Consider the following 19,863-nt stretch of genomic DNA (forward strand, 5'->3'; position numbering starts at 1 on the left):
CCCAGCACAGCTCTGGCTGCAGAAAACAACCAAAGCAGAGTTACCTGCATTGCTGGGGCTGGGTCCACCATGGCTCAGGGTGTGCAGGACAGCAGGAAGCACTTTTGTACTTTAATTCTTGGGTGCATAAAGGAAATCTGAGCTATGGTATCTCACCCCGTTGGAAAAGTGGTTGTTAGTGAGAGTTAAGGCAGCTATGACAATAACAATGTGCTTCCTCATGCCCAACAATATCCAGGAATTTGAATGTCATTTTATTGCTTAACCCCCAAAAACACAGGCTCTCCCAGCAGGGTGGGCACACTCAGAACACCTGAACTGCTGCAAGGAAAAGGTAACTCAGCCTTGCTACATTCAAATACTGAAGAGCTGAGAACATTTACTGCCTAAATACAGAACATGTTTAAATCAATTAAACACAAAATTCTACATATTTATATTGAAATGTCAGATCCACATCAGACATATTTTTCTTTAACAATCAGCATTTTCTCACCTGGGCAAGTTATTGCTGTGTCAAGCAATCTTTTCTTTTAAGTTATAACATAAAATATCTCTCAACATTTGCTGTTACTCAAATAGCCAGTCTTACACAGGGATTGTAATTTCTGTGCTTTGACTCTGTTTGATTCCCAGATAATTTTCTTCCCCAGGAAGCCCTGAAGAGCTGTAACCTCGTGCTTACTGTTCTGAAGAGCTACGAACCTTCTTCCCTCCACCTCAGTGTTTGAATAACAAGTTTGAACAGCAACTTTACAGCACCACCTGGTGCTTATTCTTCAGAACTCAGAGAGAGAACACCCTTCCCAGGCTACAGAACTGGGGAAAGAGAAGCAGAAAAAATACTTTCTCCTACATGAACAATATTTATTATCAAACAAAGGTTGAGAGGAGGGGAGAGGGAAACACATAAGAAGTACAGACATCTTCCTGTCCTTATTTTGAAAGTAAAGGAACAACATAGAATAACATGAAACTGTTGTTGCAGGTGGGTGGCAATGCTGAATGAAAGGCAGCATTTGTCTAAATGTGGTTTATGAAAGAAATCAGTGGAGAGAAATTCCTGCAGTTGGAGCAAGGGCCCAGTGATGTGACAGTGTTGTTGGTGGTGACAAATATTTATGATACTCTCCATTCCTTAAATATAACTGTTATCTTTAATGACATGCTTAGTTAGACCAAAGCATATCTCCCCAGAGATGGGAGAGACTAACGGGAAAAACACAACTGCCTTACAGACCAACTCCATTTCTGAACCTGCTACAGAGACAGTTATTTCACACTATTTCTAATTAAAATATATAGCTTTGGTATCTTTCATGCTATTACAAATTTTCTTAGCTGCTGGTATCAAGTTGACAAGACAAATATTCAGGTATTTTTAATTCTTAATAGATTATTTAATAATCCCATAGTTTACAGTAAAAAACCGAGAACAGCAGAAATTAAAGTGAAGTTTTCTTATAAAAACATCTAAAACCAGGTTTACAAATATAGTCTTAAAAGTCCCTCACAAATGGTGGCAGTTTTCAACTTACAGGTCAAGAGATTCAAGATGGGGGTTTCTGCCCTCCTGACTTAAAACTTTGCATTGGGCTTGGCTATTTTCAATTTTCTACTTTACATATGCAACAGCAACATGCACATCTTTAGTCCATCTAAAAAGAAAGAGAAGCAATCAGTTTCTCACTATCTATTACTGGAAGTTAAAAAAAACTTCTTAAAAAGCAGCATCTGTCATCCAGGAAATTTAATCTTTCTTAAGACACCAAACATTTAGATCGCTACTTTTTCAGCCTCAAAGCACAGGCATAGAAAAACAGCAATCCCACATGTGAGTAACAACAATCCACTCCCAGTGGATGAGCTTTTATTTATGTTAATAAGAAAAACAATAAAAACATATACCATAAAAAAATCTACTAAATGCAAAATTCCTCTAATTTAAAACAGAAGCACTTAAATAGCTTGATGATAAAAAAAGCCACTGGGTGATTCTCTTTTGCATCCAGATGATGGCACTAAAATTGAGAATTGATAATGAAACTAATATATAAATTTAAAAACTTTCCAGGTATGCTCAGTGTGATTGAGCAATCCCATATTACCGACCACACACTGGCACATCCATGGGAATTTAAGGAGTTTGCTGTACAGCAACCCCTGCAAGAAAAGAATGCATTTTCCAACTTGTAACCAGTCGGCTCTCCAATGCAGTTCCCAGCCCTCAGTCTTCCAGCAGATAGTTTGGGTTGACAACCAGGTATGGATCTTCATCAAAAGTCTCCTCTTCTTTGGATCCTCTCAGTCCAGACTGGGACAGTTCTATCAGAATGTGGTCCTGCAACAGACAAAGATTTGTATTAAAACAAGGGCAGAGAGGTTGGTCTGTAGTTTTTGAAAGGCACCTCTTTTTTATCCTGGTAGCACCTCTTATTAACTACTTAACCCTTTTAATTGTGAACTCCCTCTAACAGATTCTTGATCTTAACAATTATGTTCAGTGGAAATTTCTTTTATGTTGAAATCTCATATGTTGTATGCTTTCTGGGAACTTTTTAGCCTAGTGTTTTCCAGTCTAGTGGGTTTGCACCTTTAAAAGTGAAAAGTAGTTTATATTTTCATACGTTTTCCTCCAAAATACCCCAGTACCCCCATGACTTAAGGCTATCCATTAAAGAAAGTGTTACTTGTACTTGTGTATCCTAATGCATAGCTAATACTATAAAAACACAGACAAATATCACACTTCTGTAGGGACATAATATGGCACTTTGGACTTTTAATTATACACATCTCCAATGTATTTCAGTGTTTTTTCTATAATTATTGCAACAGCTGTTAAGCGAAGAAGGCATTTATACTGCATCAGCCTGTAACACGGAAATACAAAATAGGTTTCTCCAATTGGGAATGTATTCTACTGAACATGAAACATTGCCCTGTGTAAGTTAAACCCCCTTTTCACTACCCACACATCTCTATACTTACATAATGTGTGAGTCGGTGAATGACTCTCTCTATGATCTTCTTTTTATTTATTAGTTCTTCTTCAGAATCAATTTCAGATTCAATTTCCTTTAGATACCAATTAATAAGTTCACTTTTCTTTAATGATGAATCGTCCTCTTCTGCAAAGAAAACAATTTGCATAAACTCAGTAGCAGTAAGATACCATTTAAACCATAGGAGAAAAGGATTTATATGTTAACATTTAAAATGTTAACAGAGAAACACGCTTTAACATGTTTAAGCAACATCAGACTTTATTCTGATCCTTAAAGCATGATGTTTTGCATGGGAAGCTGTTGTGTCATGGTTTACTAGGCCATAATTAGACTGAGAATTGCAGCTTTCAGTTCTATGCACCCAAGTGGCTTCCAAATCACATCAGCCTTCAGTTGCAAGCTCTTTTCTGGAGTCTGCTCTGTTGACATGCTTCTCAACTTAATGGGTTTTGACAAATGACTAAAATAACAGAGGTAAAAACTCCAAGAAATCATATTTGTATCACCAGATGTCGTACTCTCAAATGAGCACAGGTCTACACCAGAGCTGACACATTTGTTGGCTCAACAGGAGTGAAAATCCCTCGTGGAACAGCATGAGATGCAGTAACAATCACTTCCTGAGCTCAGGGCCAGCTGTCACTTCAATAAACAAATCCTTACCTTCCTCTGCTTTCCTGAGGTGCAGCACCAGGAGATTGGAAATCCGTTTGTACTCGGAGAAGCCCAGTCTAAGAGAAGCTTTGGGTGCAGCATCCTTGTTCCCATCCTCAGGATGGCCATTGATCCCATTCACTAGGCCATTGACCCCAGCTGGAGCTTCTGCCTCACCTGTTTGGACACATGCCCAGGTTTAAAGCTGAAACATCTTTTACCTATTTAATACTCTGAGCCACTGAAAAATGTTGCACTGACCAACCAGGTGAGGTGGTGAAGAAGGCTGAAGAAGCAAGAGAGTTAAGAACAGGAGTCCAGATTTCTAGACCTTATTAGATGAGGAATAGGTGAGAAACAAAAGAGAAGCATGTGCTTGAAAAGGGAATCTGTAAAGGCTGCAAGGACTTCCCCCTTGGGAAAAATTCCCTGTAAGTAATTTACCATTGCCCCCATCTTGGTCCTCTTGATCCTCCACTTGCTGCTCATCATCTTGGTCTAAATTGACATCGGGAGTCTCAACTCTAATGATGGACTTATTTAAAAGCCTGAAAGCTTCCTTCACATGTTTTGGGTGAACCTGAGGAAGATTTGAAAACATATGTATTAAATAGGTTAACATGTATTCAACAGGCTCTTTTGGTTTCTCAACAGCTCCAGAAACTCATCTCTGGCTCTGACACAGGGCTTTTCTACCCATCTCACCTGATTAATTCTCAGCAGTAAAGACTCTGCAATTTAAGTTATATCGTACTACAAGCACACTGACGTCACTCAAGGTTATGGAGGTAAAAAGCTGCCTGATTAATCTTTCAGGATTTAGTGATCATGTGGAGTCAATAAAAAATTTATTTAAGCCAAGAACAGTCAGAAGAAAGATCAGTAGACCAATAAACATGAAAGAAATGGGCCTAATGAGACTCTCCTCCAGAACTGAAAAGCAAAAACTGGAAAAATCCTCTCTAGCTGAGCCATAAGCTAAAAGCTATCTGTTTCTTTATGAGCTGAATTTAATTTAAAAGAACCCAATGGGTCCTTCTTACACAGCCAGTGAGCAAGGTTCCATTGCTGCATGTGTCACATAACCCCTAATCAACATCTCAAAAGGCCTGCTGGGTTTTAAAGCAGGGACTAGGATGGGCAGTAGTCACGCTACAGTTAACAGCCAGAACACATCATGCATTGCAGCACTGGCTGATGTGAGGAGGAGCTCAGATCACATATATGGGACTCTTGAGGAGGTTCAGACACTTTGATGAACTTTGTCTTTTTAGATTGCAGATGGAAGAGAGCTGAGAGATTACAAGCTATGAAAGATCAGGAAAGACACTACCAACAGTCATGACTGATAGTAGTAGATAATAGTTCTTCCCCTTTGTCACAATTTGACAGATAACAGGCTGAGAGTGCTGACAAAAGTGTAATGCAAAAACATGCACCTTCTCAGTTTGTATCAGTCGAACTCAGTTTTAAAAGACACACCTTAAACCCAGTGTTTCTGGCACACAAATTCAGACTGAGAGTGACCACAAGCGAAAACATGACCCAAGCTCTCCTCCTCACCCACAGGACTATGTCCAATCTCAAACTGCAAAGCCAGAGCTCCCACACACTCATAGCAAGCCCCCCCCAGCCCTGGTACCTCGTCACAGCAGTGCATGCGGGCCATGGCCTCGGACAGCCGGATCATGCTCTCCAGCTGCCGCACCGTGATCCTCCAGGACGACTTGGTCACTCCGGCGCCGTCGCGCTGCCGCAGCCGCTTGTACTGCTCCACTATGAAGTCCTCAGACTCCTTGGATATCTTTGGGACATCAAGAAGTATGACAGTTTGCATGTTCAGGTTATTAAAAGTTTACTCTTCTTGCATTAGATTGGCAATTCTCAGACTTTCCTGTACTTGCTGCTGCTTTTCTCTGAAATACTCTATGCTATACACTTACTGTACATAAATGCAACAATCATATTATGTTAAAATTATACTGTCATAATGATTATATTCATGAAAATTATAATATTACAATAAGTACGTGGCTGCATTAATCATTTTTCAGCAGGTTTGTTGATATTTTCTATTCTTCTGTCCTGCTGACTTGTTTCCCGGCATAGTTCATGTCTGTCCACACCAGACTGTTCTCTGTTTACAGACTTCTGAAAAATCTGACACACAGCCCATCCAACCTGCTACTACCAAAATACCTGTACTTAGAGCAGTTTCCCATGTTCTGTATTTTACAAAAAAGCAAGCAAAGAAATACCAAGGAACAATTGGTATTGTTTTAAAATAAAATAAAGGCAAACAAGCTGATCAAGTAATAAGTCAATAAAATACAAAAATCTCCACTTCAGTCATGCTGAATAACCCATGCCCTTGAGGTACGAGAAAGCTATAAAATGACTCCTCATTCTAGACAAAGGTTAGGAGCTGCCACCAAAGCAGTTAAGACTAGTGATTACAACAGTCTCAGCTGAGCTGGATGATTTCCAGAGCTCAAGAGTACATGGTTCCAAAATATGCTCTGTTTCTGGGTAATAAGTGAGTTTGTAGCTATTTCTTTGAGAGAACACCACACTAAGTGTCTTTGTGTTTGCTGGAAATGAGCACACAGCAGAGTGACTGTTCCTTGGGACCTCCTCAGACAGAACAATTTGCACAGGAAAAGGGGAATTACCTTTGGTTTGAACTGCCTGGCAAACAGCAGATACCTTCTGATATCATCCAAGGAATAGACACGATCCACAGACTCTTCCACTCTGGAATGCAGATCCACGATGCGCCTGGCAATGGCGTAATCCGTAACCTGGGACATTGGGGCTCTGTCAGATCACTCTCACAGCATCAGCCAAACAGCAAAACAACAGTTAGAGTCTTCCTTCCCACTCCCCTCCCTCACTTGCAATCCTCATGGCAGAGCTAGTCTTTCCAGAAGCCAAACTGTCTGCCAGAAGGTCCAGGAGAAAGCCCTGGCATTTTTTAATACAAGGAAACACAGCAGAGCAGGAATAAAAGGCAGTTTTAGGATTTATAGCCTCTTGGAACTCTCCTGGGTTACAAGTCAGACACAGAACAGGCAGAAAACAGCACTTTGCAGCGTGGGAACTGCTTTCTTCCTTTTCAGCCTGCTCTGTCTCTCTCACCAGTCCCTTCCCAATTAGACAATCACTCCGAGCAGAGCAGTGGCGAGAGCAGCACTGAACCAACATTAATCTCTGGATCTCCCGTGTTCCCAAGGCAAATGCCACAAAGACAGGTGGTAGCAGCCTCAGCCTTAGTGACCAGCCATTTGTAAAAATGACTAATGGTGGTAAGTTTGCAGGTCAAACCACTACACAGTGAAAAGGCAGTGTCCTTGTATTCAGCAGAGCATGTCCACATTGGTACTGCCAGCTTTCAGCTGCAGAGCAGAGAAGCAGAAGCAAGATGTTCTTATGAGATCTGCTTCACCTAGAATTTCAGAGGGCCACCAGGATGGTCAGAGGGCAGGAGTACATGATGTGGGAGAGGCCAAAAGAGCTGGGTCTGTTCGGCTTGAAAAGAAAGCAACTGCCTCACTGGCCAGTCAGTATAGAGGTGATGGAGCCAAATAAGTCATAGAAGAGAGGCAATCAACACAAACTGAACCATGAGAAGTTCTGATTAGATATAAAAATTATTTTTTGAACACAGAGCTGTCAAATACTGCAGTAGGGGCCTAGAGAGACTGCAGAATCTCCATCCCTGGAAATACTCAAAACTCACCAGGTCAAGGTCTTAGCAACCCGTTCCCAATAATCTGCTGCAGTGTGAGGCCAGAGACTTCCAGGAGATCTTTTCTGACACAATTTAATCTACAATTCCTCAAAATTACCTCATTACATTCATCCACGAGGATGAAGAAGAGATCAAAGCGAGACATGATGGGAGCTGAGAGGTTTATATTCTGTTTCAGGGACTTGGATCTGTCGTAGCGCCCACCAACTGGGTTTGCTGCAGCCAAAATGGAAGTCCTGGCATTCAGGGTGGCCTGGAAATGGGGAAAAACAAATTGAAGAGAGAATGGTATCTGTGATCACTTCCTAAACCAACTCATTGGAATCCAAATGGGCATAACATCTTTTAGATGGGGTTTCAATGGAAGTATTATAAAAATCACTCCTCAAAAGCAGCCTTAACCAGTCCTTTCTCACCAGGTCTCTGCCCCAAGACACAGTTTGAAGAATCAATATTGTAACACTGTCACACTCTTGCCAACAATACTGGAACAAGCCCTTAAAACTGCTTTTCACAACACCCCGTTTTTAGCAGTGCAAACACACACTTTACTTCTACAAACACACACAAATCTACAACATTTTTGAGGCTACTTCAAGAGTGTTCCCATTTTCTGATTCCTGTCTGCTACTACCTTTTTTCCTTTCAGTAACATTTCTGATCTTTTTTGGGCACGTGGCACAAGAACTCTGCAGCAAGTGATCTCTGTGGTGCCACAGCGAGGCAGCTGCAGAGCTGGTATCAAAATCTGACAGGTGATAGTTCAGCACCTCTAACAAACAGTCAGGTGATCCTACAGACTACACAGAGGACTAGTGCAAGCTACCTTCACTCCTGCTTTGGTGATGGATATTGTCTGCTGCTCCATTGCCTCATGGATGGCCACCTGATCCCGCACTTCCATCTTGTCGAACTCATCAATGCAGCAAACCCCCTGCGGCGGAGGAATGAAAAATAGTAAGTGACCCAAATTCAATCACTCTTGGAAAAAAAAAAGCTCCATTAATACAACTGGGGGCTCTTTGTCATTAATGAAAAGCATTCCAGGGATGCAGGAACTCACGTTGTCCGCCAGCATCAGGGCTCCAGCTTCGATGACAAACTCATGGGACTCCTCATCCTTCACAACAGCCGCCGTCAGACCCGCGGCGCTGGAGGCTTTGCCGCTGGTGTAAACGGCCCGGGGACTGAACTCATCCACATGCCTGGGGAAAGAAGGAATAACACCTCCCCCAGTGTTTCACTTATCTCTGACATTTTAAAACACGCAATAAATTCGTATTTTTAATATTCAATGTCTTTTTGAAAATATGTGGAAATTTGTACTTTTGTAAGTAAAGAACAAAAAAGTCTCAATCCGTTCTTTAGTACCACAGGGGCTTGGTGAGTTTGCTCCAGCCCTGTTCAAATGTTTCAACCACATTTAAACAATCCCTGGAAAATATTTTTAAATATTTTACTTCCCTTTCCTGTTTAACACAGAAAAAAGCATGGGACACATTTGTCACACATTTGTAGCTCCAGTCACACTGGACAATATTTAAATACTGAGTTTTAATGAGATGCTTACTTTAGAAATTGACTCTTGGCTGTACTTGGATCACCAACGACACAAACATTGATGTCCCCACGCAGTGAAGTGCCTTCTGACGTGGTTTTAGGAACTCCTCCAAAAAGCATCAGCAGGACCCCACGTTTCACTTCATCGTTACCTGCCACAGAAAAGACACTCAACTAAAAATCCAAGGAAAACGCCACATTCTTCCTATTTAAAAATAATAATAATTAAAAAATTATTTAAAATAGATCCAACTGTCAGCTGTAAGGTTCTGTAGTAGAACACCCAATAGCAAACCCAACCCATTTCACTAGTCTTGCAGGCCTTAATGATTAAACACAGCAAGTACTCAGGAAATAGATTCTCTTTTTCCAGCACACCCAGTGCTGGAGGGCAGAGTTTGTGCCAGTTAGAACACGGCTTTCAACCTTCCCCAAAATGGCACCACACAGAGAGCAAAAGGAATTAATATTTACACAAGGGAAATCTTTAACTGGGTTCTTACCATGGATAGTTGGGAAGAGGCTGGTGCACAGATTATGGTAAAGGTTCTTATCTTGGCTCATCTCAAAAACCTTCTCCCACTCTTTCACAGACATCTGGTTTTTAATGCTCTCTGCAGTCTGTTCTTCATCTCTGAGCTCTTTTCCACCGAACTAAACAAAGGAAATAAAACAGTAACAGAAGGAATAACATGGTCACTAATGAATGCGAGCACTGCAGACAGGCTACAAAAACTCACTGTAAGCAGGATGGGAGGAACATGTTCAGAAAAGCTGCCCCTAGGCTAAGGAAGCTCATCACCTTTAAAATCCAATAGACAATTTCCTAACAGGCAAAATCAATGGTGTAACTTCAGTTAGTAAGAAAAACCCCAGGCGAGATGCTTATATAGAGATTAAAAAAAGAGTAAACCAGTATGGTTTCCTTTGGGTAAATTTGCCTTTGTAAGCATTTCCTCATTAACTGGAACTTAACAAGGTCTTTTGTTACTCTGAACTGGGGTCAGAAACTTCTACTCCCAGGAAACAACAGATGGTATTTTCATTCTATGTGACAGTGAAGCTCCTAGCAGAGGGATAGATTACAATAACACAACATGCCAAAACCCAGACATAGTCAGTATTACTTATTACGTTGCAGTAACATCCCAAGATGCAAATGTGATAAACCAGAGGGAACAAGAAGAAATAGGATTTCCTGGAAGAAAAGGAAATGCTGCAGAAACGGCTGAAAACTGAATGGAAATACATGGACCAGTCAACTCTTTAGAATAAACAGACAACACTGGCAAATAATTACATATGAAGATGAGAACCTTGCTAAACAAATTCAGTCAGAACTTACAGACAGACAAATGCACACAGCAAGGTGGCACACATACATATTTATAACTTTACCCATTTCTGCTCCCTAATTTGAGGGGAAACCACAGAGAGCAGAAATCAGGAACACCTTTAAATCTCTTCCCTTTCCAGACTCACCCGTGGATTTGTTGGTGCAACATAACAAGCCAGAAAGACCAGCTTATAGGAGAGCTCCCGGACTCCCAGGGCGCGCAGCCCTCGGATGCCTTCGGTCTCATATCCCTCTGTCCCCGTCAGCCGGGAGCCGGTTTCCGCGCGCAGCCCTGCCGGGAGAGCGGGAGTCAGGGCAGCAGGGACCGGGACAAGCGTGAAGGACACCTCACTGAGCTGGTGAGCAGTAGCAACAAACCTGGTGTGGAGAGCTGGGACACATCAGGCACGACGATGAGTGACCCGGTGAAGTCACACTTGTCACCCGCCTGAGCGGACTCCACGGCCTCCGCGCGCAGGATCACCTCCACGCTCCGGGGAATGCTGCCCCGCGGCAGCTCCCCCTGCGTCTCCTGGATGCGGACCTGAGCAAGGAGGGGGGATAAACACTCAGCAAATGTCACCAGAGCTCAAACTGCTTCAAAAGCTGGGCTAATAAACAGTCAGTAGCATCCGACTGCTGCCATCCATGCCAACCGCGAAGTTCCTCTTGCATTAAGACAAACAACCAAAAATCTCTTCACTAATCAGCGTCTAAGGAGTCTTGGAGACACTTAAGAGGATGTACAGGGGCCACAGTGACAGTTCTGAAAGCCAGCTTGAAAACTTCAGGTAACATAGCTGGCATAAAATATTGCTGCAGGCCGCGAAGTGCAGAGGATTTGGGAGAGTAAAACAATGTGGAAGAAAAAACATTGCAGGTACTAGAAGGCACCTCTTTTTATACTGGTGTAGAACGACTACACTGATGTACCAGCAATATGAGACTAATGACGGCTTGAGTATGTGGGGTTTCAGTGATTCACAATAAATGTCACACAACAAAACTAGTTTGATACTATAAATAATTTCCCATGCTTAAACATAAGTCTTCCATAGACAGAAAGAAACTTTCCCCAGAAAATCCAGTGCCTTTTCTTGAGGTCTTTTCCTCACAGAACCAAAGCTAACTGTAGCAGAACAAACAACACCTTCCAAATACCACAGGTACACACCATCATTAGTCATCACCCCCAACCTCACCCTCGTACCTTTTGGAAATCAACAAATCTTGATTTGTTCGTGTCCAGCAGGAATCTCCTTCTGTTGGCACAGACTGGGTTCCTGCAGATGCTGGGCTGTGTGTATTTGAACTGCTGCTCCACATCTTTGATGACTGTCTGGCAGTCGAGGCACAGGAAGGTCCCACTCACCAGCTCTGGGTGCACCGGGTGGGTCCGAACCACCTGCCCACTGATGCGCATCAGGGAGCCGATCTTTGCCGAGGTCATCTCCCGAATTCTGGGCAGAACAGAAACTCACAGGGATTAAACTACTGAGCTGACAATTCTAGGCCCCAAGATACTAAGATACAACATAGTTTCATTCAGCCTGTGACTAAAGAAGTGCTGTAACAGACAAAGGAAACAAAGTTACTATAATACATTCTCATTTTACGATTTTACATAAACTTTTAGATTAATGCTAATGGTCAAACCAATGCAAAACTATTGGTACTTCAAAAGCAACACACACTAAATAATTTTTTTAAATTAGAGAAGTTACATTATTTAAATTAGAGAAGCTCCATATTTGTGGAATATAATGAATATAAATATCTGATTATTATTCACAAATGAAAAACGCTTTCAAAATATATTCTGCACAAGGTCAGGAAACTTCTTCACAACTGTTCTGGTCAACTGCTCATTTCATGCTATATAGCCAAAACATTTTCAGTGTGCTTTGACACGTTTTTCCTCAGTAGTAAAAATGCACAAGTTTCTGGAATTATTAATCATCTTACTTGTGTCGGGTAGGCAGGTCTTGGAATGCAACATAAAAGTCCTTGTTTGAAGGAACATTTCCATGGTCTCTGGCAAAAGTCTTCGTTGCTCGACAAAGGTAAGGATAAACCCTGAAATATGGAAAAGCAGTTCAAATTTTACAAAAGCTATTAAAACGCCTTCTCTGCTTTAGACTACAGCAAAGGTTTGTATCAGATTACCAGGTTCTGGTTTTTAATGTCATGCAACACAAAAAAAGTGAATCTAAATATGCTAAATGTGGGATTACTGCATAATAATGTCATTTGCATCATGGTTTCATAATAGACTTTTTAAAATCTTATTTTATGAGACTTTTATCCTTACATTAAGAAGTGGATCTTCAAAATAAGTGACTGGTTCAATGAAACGTTTTCAGAGTATGAAATTTTAGAGTTTATTCTGTGTTCCCATCTATTTCTTCACCAGAATAAATGTCATTTCCTGGTTAGCTCATGGTTTCCAGAGAGGAATCCACTGAGAAATGTTTTTAGCCAGTTAAAAAAAAGTGTTTTCAGGATGCAGAAAGAAGACAAACCTCTCATTTTTTACATAACAAGCGAGGCATTATGAGCCTGAGACTGCAGCAGGGCTCAGCTTTACCTGAAAAAGGACCTCAACACTTTACCTGTAAAATTCCTCCTGGATAGTGGTGGACAGCTGCTGGTTGAACTGCTCCAAATCCGCAAAGCTGACGATCAGCGTGTTCCGCTCTGGCCGGATCAGCTCTTCAGCATCACGCAGGTACTTCACCTCCCCATCACTGTTCTGGAACCTGAAAGGGATTCAGGATAACCTCTCACAGTCATGCACCAGGCAGCAACTGAATACTCTGAATTCAGGAGAAAGGTAAAGGAAAGGATGGCTCACATTAAGGCATCCCACAGTCCCTTGCAAAGCCCTTTCCAACAACACTTCTTCTTCCACCCCCTTCTGCATCTGTTCTACCAACACCCCAGCACAGACGAACCAGGTCTGAATTTCAAGCAGCACGAGTGTTGTCCCGAGTGCCACACTGAGTTTTATTTTATATTTAACAATGACTCTACACCAGTAAACAAGGTTTTGGTTCCTCAGGGTGATTATAATGATTTTCTTATTTGACACGGACGGGCCCCTCGGGAGTCAAAACGCAGGGAGCAAGATGTGTAATACCCAAGCCGTGGAAAGGGTTTTCAACACGGCTGCCACAAAACTTTGTTAAAAGCGATCAAATGCACCAAAGAAATCATAGAATCAGAGAATGGTTTGGGTTGGAAGGGACCTCAAAGACCATCTCGTTCCAACCCCTTCCATAGGTGGGGGCACCCTCCACTAGACCTGGTGCAAAATACTTCTCAGAAAGCTCTCGCGGTTCCCTTCCTGTACCCCTGGCAAAGCAGACTCCTCCCGGCAGAGCCGTTCCTCAGACCACCGGAGAGCTTTTCCAATTGAAGGCCGAGGGGCGGGGGCGCCAGGCCCCGGCAGGACCTCACTAAATGGCGGCCCCTCCGTGAGGCGCCTGCGGCCCACCGCTCGCCCTGCCCGCCCGCCGCCAGGCCCGGCCCCCGGCACTCACTCCTCTAGGAAGTCCAGGAACAACTTCTGGCACTTCTCGGCCACCTCATCGCGGAGCTGCTGGTGCTGCTGCGCCGCTCCCCCGGCGCCGGCCGCCGCCACTGCCAGGTCCATCCCCGCCGCCGACACTGTCCCGGCCCGGTCCCGACCCGGTTCCCGCCACGCCGCGCACCACGTGGGTCGCGCGCCGGCCGCGCCGCCCAATCGGCGGCCACCGTCCCTCAGGGCCCCGCCCCCCGCGGCCGTTTTCGCGCCAAAGGCCGAGGGCGGGACCGTGAGGAGGCGGCCCGGGAGCTCCCGGCAGAGCGACTCGATCCCTGCCCGCTGCTGGGCTGGCACACAGAACGGGGGCTGTCCAGGGCTCAGGGCTGTGCCAGAGGAACGCGTCCCATAGAAACACACAGCCATAGAGCGTTAGGGGGTTGGAACGGACCTTAAAGCCCATCTAGACACAACCCTCCCTGCCCTGGGCAGGGACACCTCCCACTAGACCAGGTTACTCAAACCTTACCCAGCCTGGCTTTGATACCACAACCTCCCTCGGTAACCTATGCCAGTGCCTCACCACCCTCACAGTAAAGAATTTCTTCTTAATATCTAACCTAAATTTTCCCCTCTTTCAGTTCATATCCATTACTCCTTGTCCTCTCACTAAGCCCCCTTCAAATACTGGAACATGCTGTGAGGTCTCCACCCAATCTTCCCTTGCCCAGGCTGCAGAGTACCAACTCTCTCAGCCTGTCTCTGTAGAAGAGGTAGTCCAGTACTCTTAACGACTTCATGGCCCTCCTCTGGACTTGCTTCAGCAGTTCCACATCCTTCCTACGCTGGGGACTCCAGAACCACAGGTACGGAGGTGTCAGCTCTGGGCGGCCTCAGCACGGTCTTCAGCTGTGAAGCTTCCACAGGGCACTGGTTTCCCAGAGAAGAAATCAGCTACAGTAACTGGAGTTAAAACTCCTCTGGTAGTTTCCTCCACTGCTGAGGAAGCCCAGATCCAGGGAATCCTCCCAGTGTGTGCAGGAAGCACTGGGGCAGCTGCTCACTGACCAGACACTCTGGAGACTGCAGCTCCAGCTGCTGAAGGACTGACCACAGGTGAAAAGGGTGTAGATTAGGCCAGGTGAGGGTCAGGCTGCAGTCTGGACACTTGGCTCCTTGTTGGCAACACAGGATGGTTGAAGGTAACATGTGCCAAGCGGTGCCATGGCTGACAGCCATTCCCGAATGGCAGCTGCTGGCACACGGTGCCTGCCAGCAGGAACCGCTTCAACATCCATGAAAAATTGCTTAGAATTGCTCTGCCACCTGCAAAGTCATTAATCTCTGCCTAAAGTGGGAATTTTGCTGTAATTAACGCAGCTAAGGGCTCCTTTTCAGTTCTGAAGGCCTTTAAGAAGTGTCAGCAGCACCAGCCTCCTGCAGCACTGTTAGTTCGTGTTACAGCGCACTTGCCATACAGGGAGCAGAGACTGAACTGCAAAATGGTAAAGAAAATAAGAAACTAGTAGAAGTAACCTGGTAACTTTTAAAACACTTGCAGTGAATAAATGTCATGTTTTATGAAATCACACCAATATGCACAAATTGCTCGTGAGGCTTATTTTAAAAGAATAATCACTCTCAGGTAATTTCTACTGTTTTTTTCATCACTTTCCTCTATCAAAATAATAAAATCTACAGCCCCCATATGCAGATAAGTAGAATATCCAAAGAAGAAACAGTACATAATTAAAATCTGCTTGGGCAAGTTGTGTACTCTAGAGGTGGCTGTCCAGAAAATACCCTGCTTTTCCACAGTCTCATTTTTCCAGGGTCTCTTTGTCCAGGAGGAACATGCATGGTGTATGGGACGGAGGGGGACTGTGCACTCCTGTGGCCTAGGCAAAATCATTCCACCACATGGGATATGCTGGAAGCCCAGTATGAACTGGAGTCCCAGGCAGCCATGTGGTGTTCCACAGTGGACACTCAGTGTGTTCTCCTCCATCCCTTTGGCAGCAGAGTGCAGGCCACAGTTTGCTTTCACATGGAGTGGTGTCCAATACACCTGGAACTGACAGGCACAGGGTGGAAGCACGAAGTTTTCCTGGCTTTTCCTCTCCCCCTGTCCCACTGGGCAGGAGCAGGCAGCTGTGTGGTGCTGAGCTGCCCACCAGGGTTATCCCAGCAGGTGTGGGCAGCCATGGGGAGCCAGTCGGGCACTTGGCTGCCAAAAGAACAGCCTGAGCCCCCTTTCCTGCTGGGCAGATTCAGACAGCTCAGCGAACACAGATGGGTTTTCATAGGAAAATGGTGTAGTTAAAAACTTCTGAGGCAAACTGAAGCTTTGTGTTTGTTTTGAGCAGATGACTCCCTGGCTACTCCTTACTAATGTTCTTTATAGTTCCTTAGTTTAAAAAATGCACTGTTGTAATTACCCTCCGTATATCCTCAAAGAAAATATAACCAAACCTCATTTTACCTGCTGGAGAGGCAGCAGCCCTGGGGACTCCACATAAACTGCTGAACTTCCTGCAAGTTATTGGAAATAAAGGACAATACACTTTTTCAGAGTTGCTACCTATCAAAACAATATAAAGTTCTGAAATTTCAATTTGCAAGGTTTCAAACAAAGTTCTAAGACTCCCACTAAAGTGGGAGTGCAGCTCCCACTAAAGTATCCTGTTAACATGACATTCGGGACAAACGTGCTTTGATTTATGATCACAATTATTTTCTGTTAGCTAAGAGACACTGCATGAAAAGATTCTGCATACAAAGGAATCGGGGCCTCCATCCCAACTCTTGTTCTTGTGCAGCTCCTGTGAATAAATCAAACTACAGCAGGAGCCTGAAAAACTCTTAACAGAATTGGGATGAGTACAGTAGTTACAGCAATGTATGCACAAAACTTGCTGCCAAATCTAGAGCAAGAAACAGTCCTCAGAATACTTTTTTTGTTGGCAGGCAATTTAAGTCAGTAATTTTGCTCCTGATTAGAAGGATGAGCTTCTGAAGTGGAATATATTACCAGTTCTGTATGAACAAAAGTAATTAAATTAAATTCATTCCAGTTGGCTTAGCTGAATAAACAACTGTTTTGAAACTTGGATTCGTCAGTAATAAGTCTGTGATGATGAGCTGTGTTTATAATCCACTCAGCTTTGCAAAGTACAACTGGGTACACTGTAAGATTTTCAAGTTAATAACTGGGGAAGATTCCACAGTAAATTAATTACAACAGACTCATAAGCAAAGCTGCAAAGTGTTATTCCTTGAATTGTGTGACTTCTAAACAAAGTTTAACTTCTAAATTTCCAGTACTTTACCTGACTGACCTTTAGTCTGATTGTTTTCTAATGGAGAAATCTTGTCACAAGACATTAAAATTAAGTCTTGTTCAATGGCAGGTGCAAAAGATGGTTTGCCCTTTTGTGAAAATCTACACAATTTATACACAGCCTCACTGACCTTTCTGTAGCACAGCCAATATGTGACTTCTCTGACATTTAAAAATCAAGGTAGCAACAACACCACAGACAGTCTGAACCGTACCTCCCACTGAAAGCTTTATCATGGAAAATGTTAAACAAAAATTAAGTCAGGAACTACAAATATGTATGAATATTAGATAACTCTACTGCAGTGCCCAAGTAAGGAATTTAATCCTTTGCCCTTTGGTATCAACACTTACAAAAATGTTTTAAATTTGAAAAACAACTCTCAGCTGCAGCCCACACAAGGAAGTTTCCAAGGCACTGGTTCCTCTCCAAATGCAGGGCACATCCTCTGGGCTGGGAGGAGGAGGATGAGGAGAAGTAGCTCTGTGCATCACTGCAAATTGAGGAGGTTCAAGTAAGTGATTCATTTGAGAAAAAGGATGTCTAGAAAGAATTTCAGAAGTACTCTTAGAGAAACACCCAATTTCTCTAAATGTACAACAATTGGGTTGTGGACAGCATTTATAAATAAAATAAAAAAACCACAACAAACCTGAAATAGGCTACCTTACATAATTTCCTTTTTTTTTTTCCTTGGTAATAAGATGCATGGAATCCTTGGTGATTTGTTTTGTTTGTTATTCCAGAGGCTGGGTCAGGCAGGGAAACACATGACCTGCTCTCAAATTCATTGTCCATTAATTTTCTGAGAATATTATATATCCCTTGTGTATCCTGGGAGCATGTATAAACTTCTATCCATTCTCAAATAGTAAAATAAAATAAAGGAAAAGTCTTCAGCTTATATACAACTTTCAAAAAAAGAAAAGGGGGGGGGAAGAAGATATAATGAAAATAAATTTAAACTTTAGACAGTTATTACATCATTAAAAAAAAACCAAACAAACCTTATTGATTCATTATTATCTTGAGAGAATACAAAGCAAAAAACAGAAAGACAGAATTGCATCTAATTTACTTTGAGAAATTTATTTCAACCTATTTTCACAATTTCAAACAAAGGCTTCTTGTTAAGAATGTTCTTCTCACCTGCTTCCTACCTGACACTCCTGTAAGTTAACAGTTTTCTGGTCTCCTCCTGATTTTTAAATTGCAAGAATCCAGTCACTTTATCTTTGAGCCCATACTTCAGAATATTCAATCTTGCTGACATAAGTTAAAAATGCAAAATGGTTATTGCATAATTTATTAAAATGTTTAGAAAAATGATACAATTTAATGTGACACCAGAATACTAACTCCAAGTATCACATTTTCATTAAAAACGTGCACAGTTGCCAATAAAAAGAGTCCTGATCTGTTAAAATATTTTCCTTTAAATAAACAACTACAGATAAAAAAAAATGTGGCACTTCATAAAGGAGAATTTGTTTTTAATTGCATATCATAATGCTCAAATCAATACAGGTTCATGAGGAGCAGGGGATATGCTTGCAATCATATCTGTCTGCAGGGCAAATCTTCTCCAACTTTCAGCAGCAGCTCCTGTCAGGGCGTCAGTCGCTTGGGATCCCGGGGGAACATGGAAGTCTGACGGACATTGTGCAGTCCCAGGTACAACATGGTCACTCTTTCCAGCCCTAAAACAGATGAAAACAACCCAGCAGTGCAGTCAGTCTGTTGTTCAAAACTCTTAAGAAGCTACAGGTACTTCCCACCCACTGCCAGCCAAACCCACCGGAGACTGAGGTGTTCACATCAGCGTGTGTGACTGCGGGAAGGAGCTAAACCAAAAATTAGGGATTTTACATCAGTGCCTTCTGCCATGGCACACACATCATTTGGAACAGGTATTGACAAGCAATGGCACTGGAGACTCAAGTCTGCTCTGAATCACTTCAGGGCTTCAAAGAAGGTATAGAAAATTAAGAGCAGAGGTGGGCAATCAGGAGAACTGTACCTTGGACACAGTAACACAAATAAAGCCCAAACCAGTCTTAACAGCTTCAGAGCAAGAGACACCAAATGCCATAAGCAACCACAGCAAAAACCTACACCTGGGTAATTTCATCCCAAATCCTCTGCAGTACAAAAATGTAGATTCACACCATGCACCTGTGTAACTATCTTCTGATGATATCTTCATGATAGTAAGTATTTCACTGGTTGTTGTGTTCTTTCTTCCTGAAATATCAGAGGTTATGTGTGTCCTGAGGAACATGGAAGCTCTTCCTAATCCATGGGGCTGTATAAGCACCCCAGCAATGCTGAGGTGAAATCCAGATGCACCCTACTTTTTCCACACACTGCCTTCCTATATTAAGATTTCCACCTGGAACAGCCTGAACCCAGTGTTAATTCCCACAGCATCTCCTGTTTGGCTGTTACTTGGCCTGACCTCTGGGACGTGCCATACAGGGCACTTACTCTGCAGAAAAGATGTAGCTTCAGCTTCCCTGCTGTCAGTTCTGACTGGCCTAAATCATTTTGGATCATCAGCAAATGCTGCATCTTCTCTGCTCACAAGGACTGCATGACCACCGACACTCACACCTTGTAGGTATGTCAGAAGGCAAGTGCAGAAAGACTGAATCAAAGACATTATGGTTCTGTTGATCAGGACCTACAAA

General features: G+C 43.0%; 2 protein-coding genes across 2 annotated transcripts in view; both read right to left on the bottom strand.

Annotated features, from left to right (window-relative positions):
• Positions 1 to 233: 233 nt before the first annotated feature.
• On the bottom strand, positions 234 to 14,007 carry MCM6 (minichromosome maintenance complex component 6). Its single transcript, XM_032693264.1, has 17 exons — positions 13,852 to 14,007; positions 12,922 to 13,068; positions 12,275 to 12,385; positions 11,520 to 11,769; positions 10,688 to 10,853; positions 10,456 to 10,601; positions 9,477 to 9,627; positions 8,984 to 9,125; positions 8,477 to 8,618; positions 8,240 to 8,347; positions 7,511 to 7,666; positions 6,335 to 6,463; positions 5,305 to 5,466; positions 4,107 to 4,242; positions 3,672 to 3,839; positions 2,992 to 3,131; positions 234 to 2,341 (listed from the first exon to the last, which is right to left on the bottom strand). Exons 1-17 carry the CDS (start codon positions 13,962 to 13,964, stop codon positions 2,228 to 2,230), a joined length of 2,481 nt encoding a protein of 826 aa, XP_032549155.1. The 5' UTR covers positions 13,965 to 14,007; the 3' UTR covers positions 234 to 2,227.
• Positions 14,008 to 18,241: 4,234 nt separating this feature from the next.
• Positions 18,242 to 19,863, bottom strand: part of DARS1 (aspartyl-tRNA synthetase 1) — a 35,168-nt gene continuing 33,546 nt past the window's right edge. Inside the window, exon 16 of the mRNA XM_032693385.1 lies at positions 18,242 to 18,873. Within this exon, the coding sequence (XP_032549276.1) occupies positions 18,782 to 18,873 (92 nt within the window). The 3' untranslated portion in view covers positions 18,242 to 18,781. The remainder of the gene's footprint in view (positions 18,874 to 19,863) is intronic.

Source organism: Chiroxiphia lanceolata, chromosome 7, assembly GCF_009829145.1.
Source record: "Chiroxiphia lanceolata isolate bChiLan1 chromosome 7, bChiLan1.pri, whole genome shotgun sequence".
In the NCBI taxonomy this organism is placed as follows: domain Eukaryota; kingdom Metazoa; phylum Chordata; class Aves; order Passeriformes; family Pipridae; genus Chiroxiphia; species Chiroxiphia lanceolata.

Coding starts and splice junctions, on each gene's coding strand:
- MCM6 (XM_032693264.1), bottom strand. CDS start 13,964: ATGGACCTGGCAGTGGCGGCGGCCGGCGCCGGGGGAGCGGCGCAGCAG. Junction 13,069..13,851: donor TTCCTGGACTTCCTAGAGGA/GTGAGTGCCGGG, acceptor AATCCCTTTCAG/GTTCCAGAACAGTGATGGGG. Junction 12,386..12,921: donor ATCCAGGAGGAATTTTACAG/GTAAAGTGTTGA, acceptor TCCATATTTCAG/GGTTTATCCTTACCTTTGTC.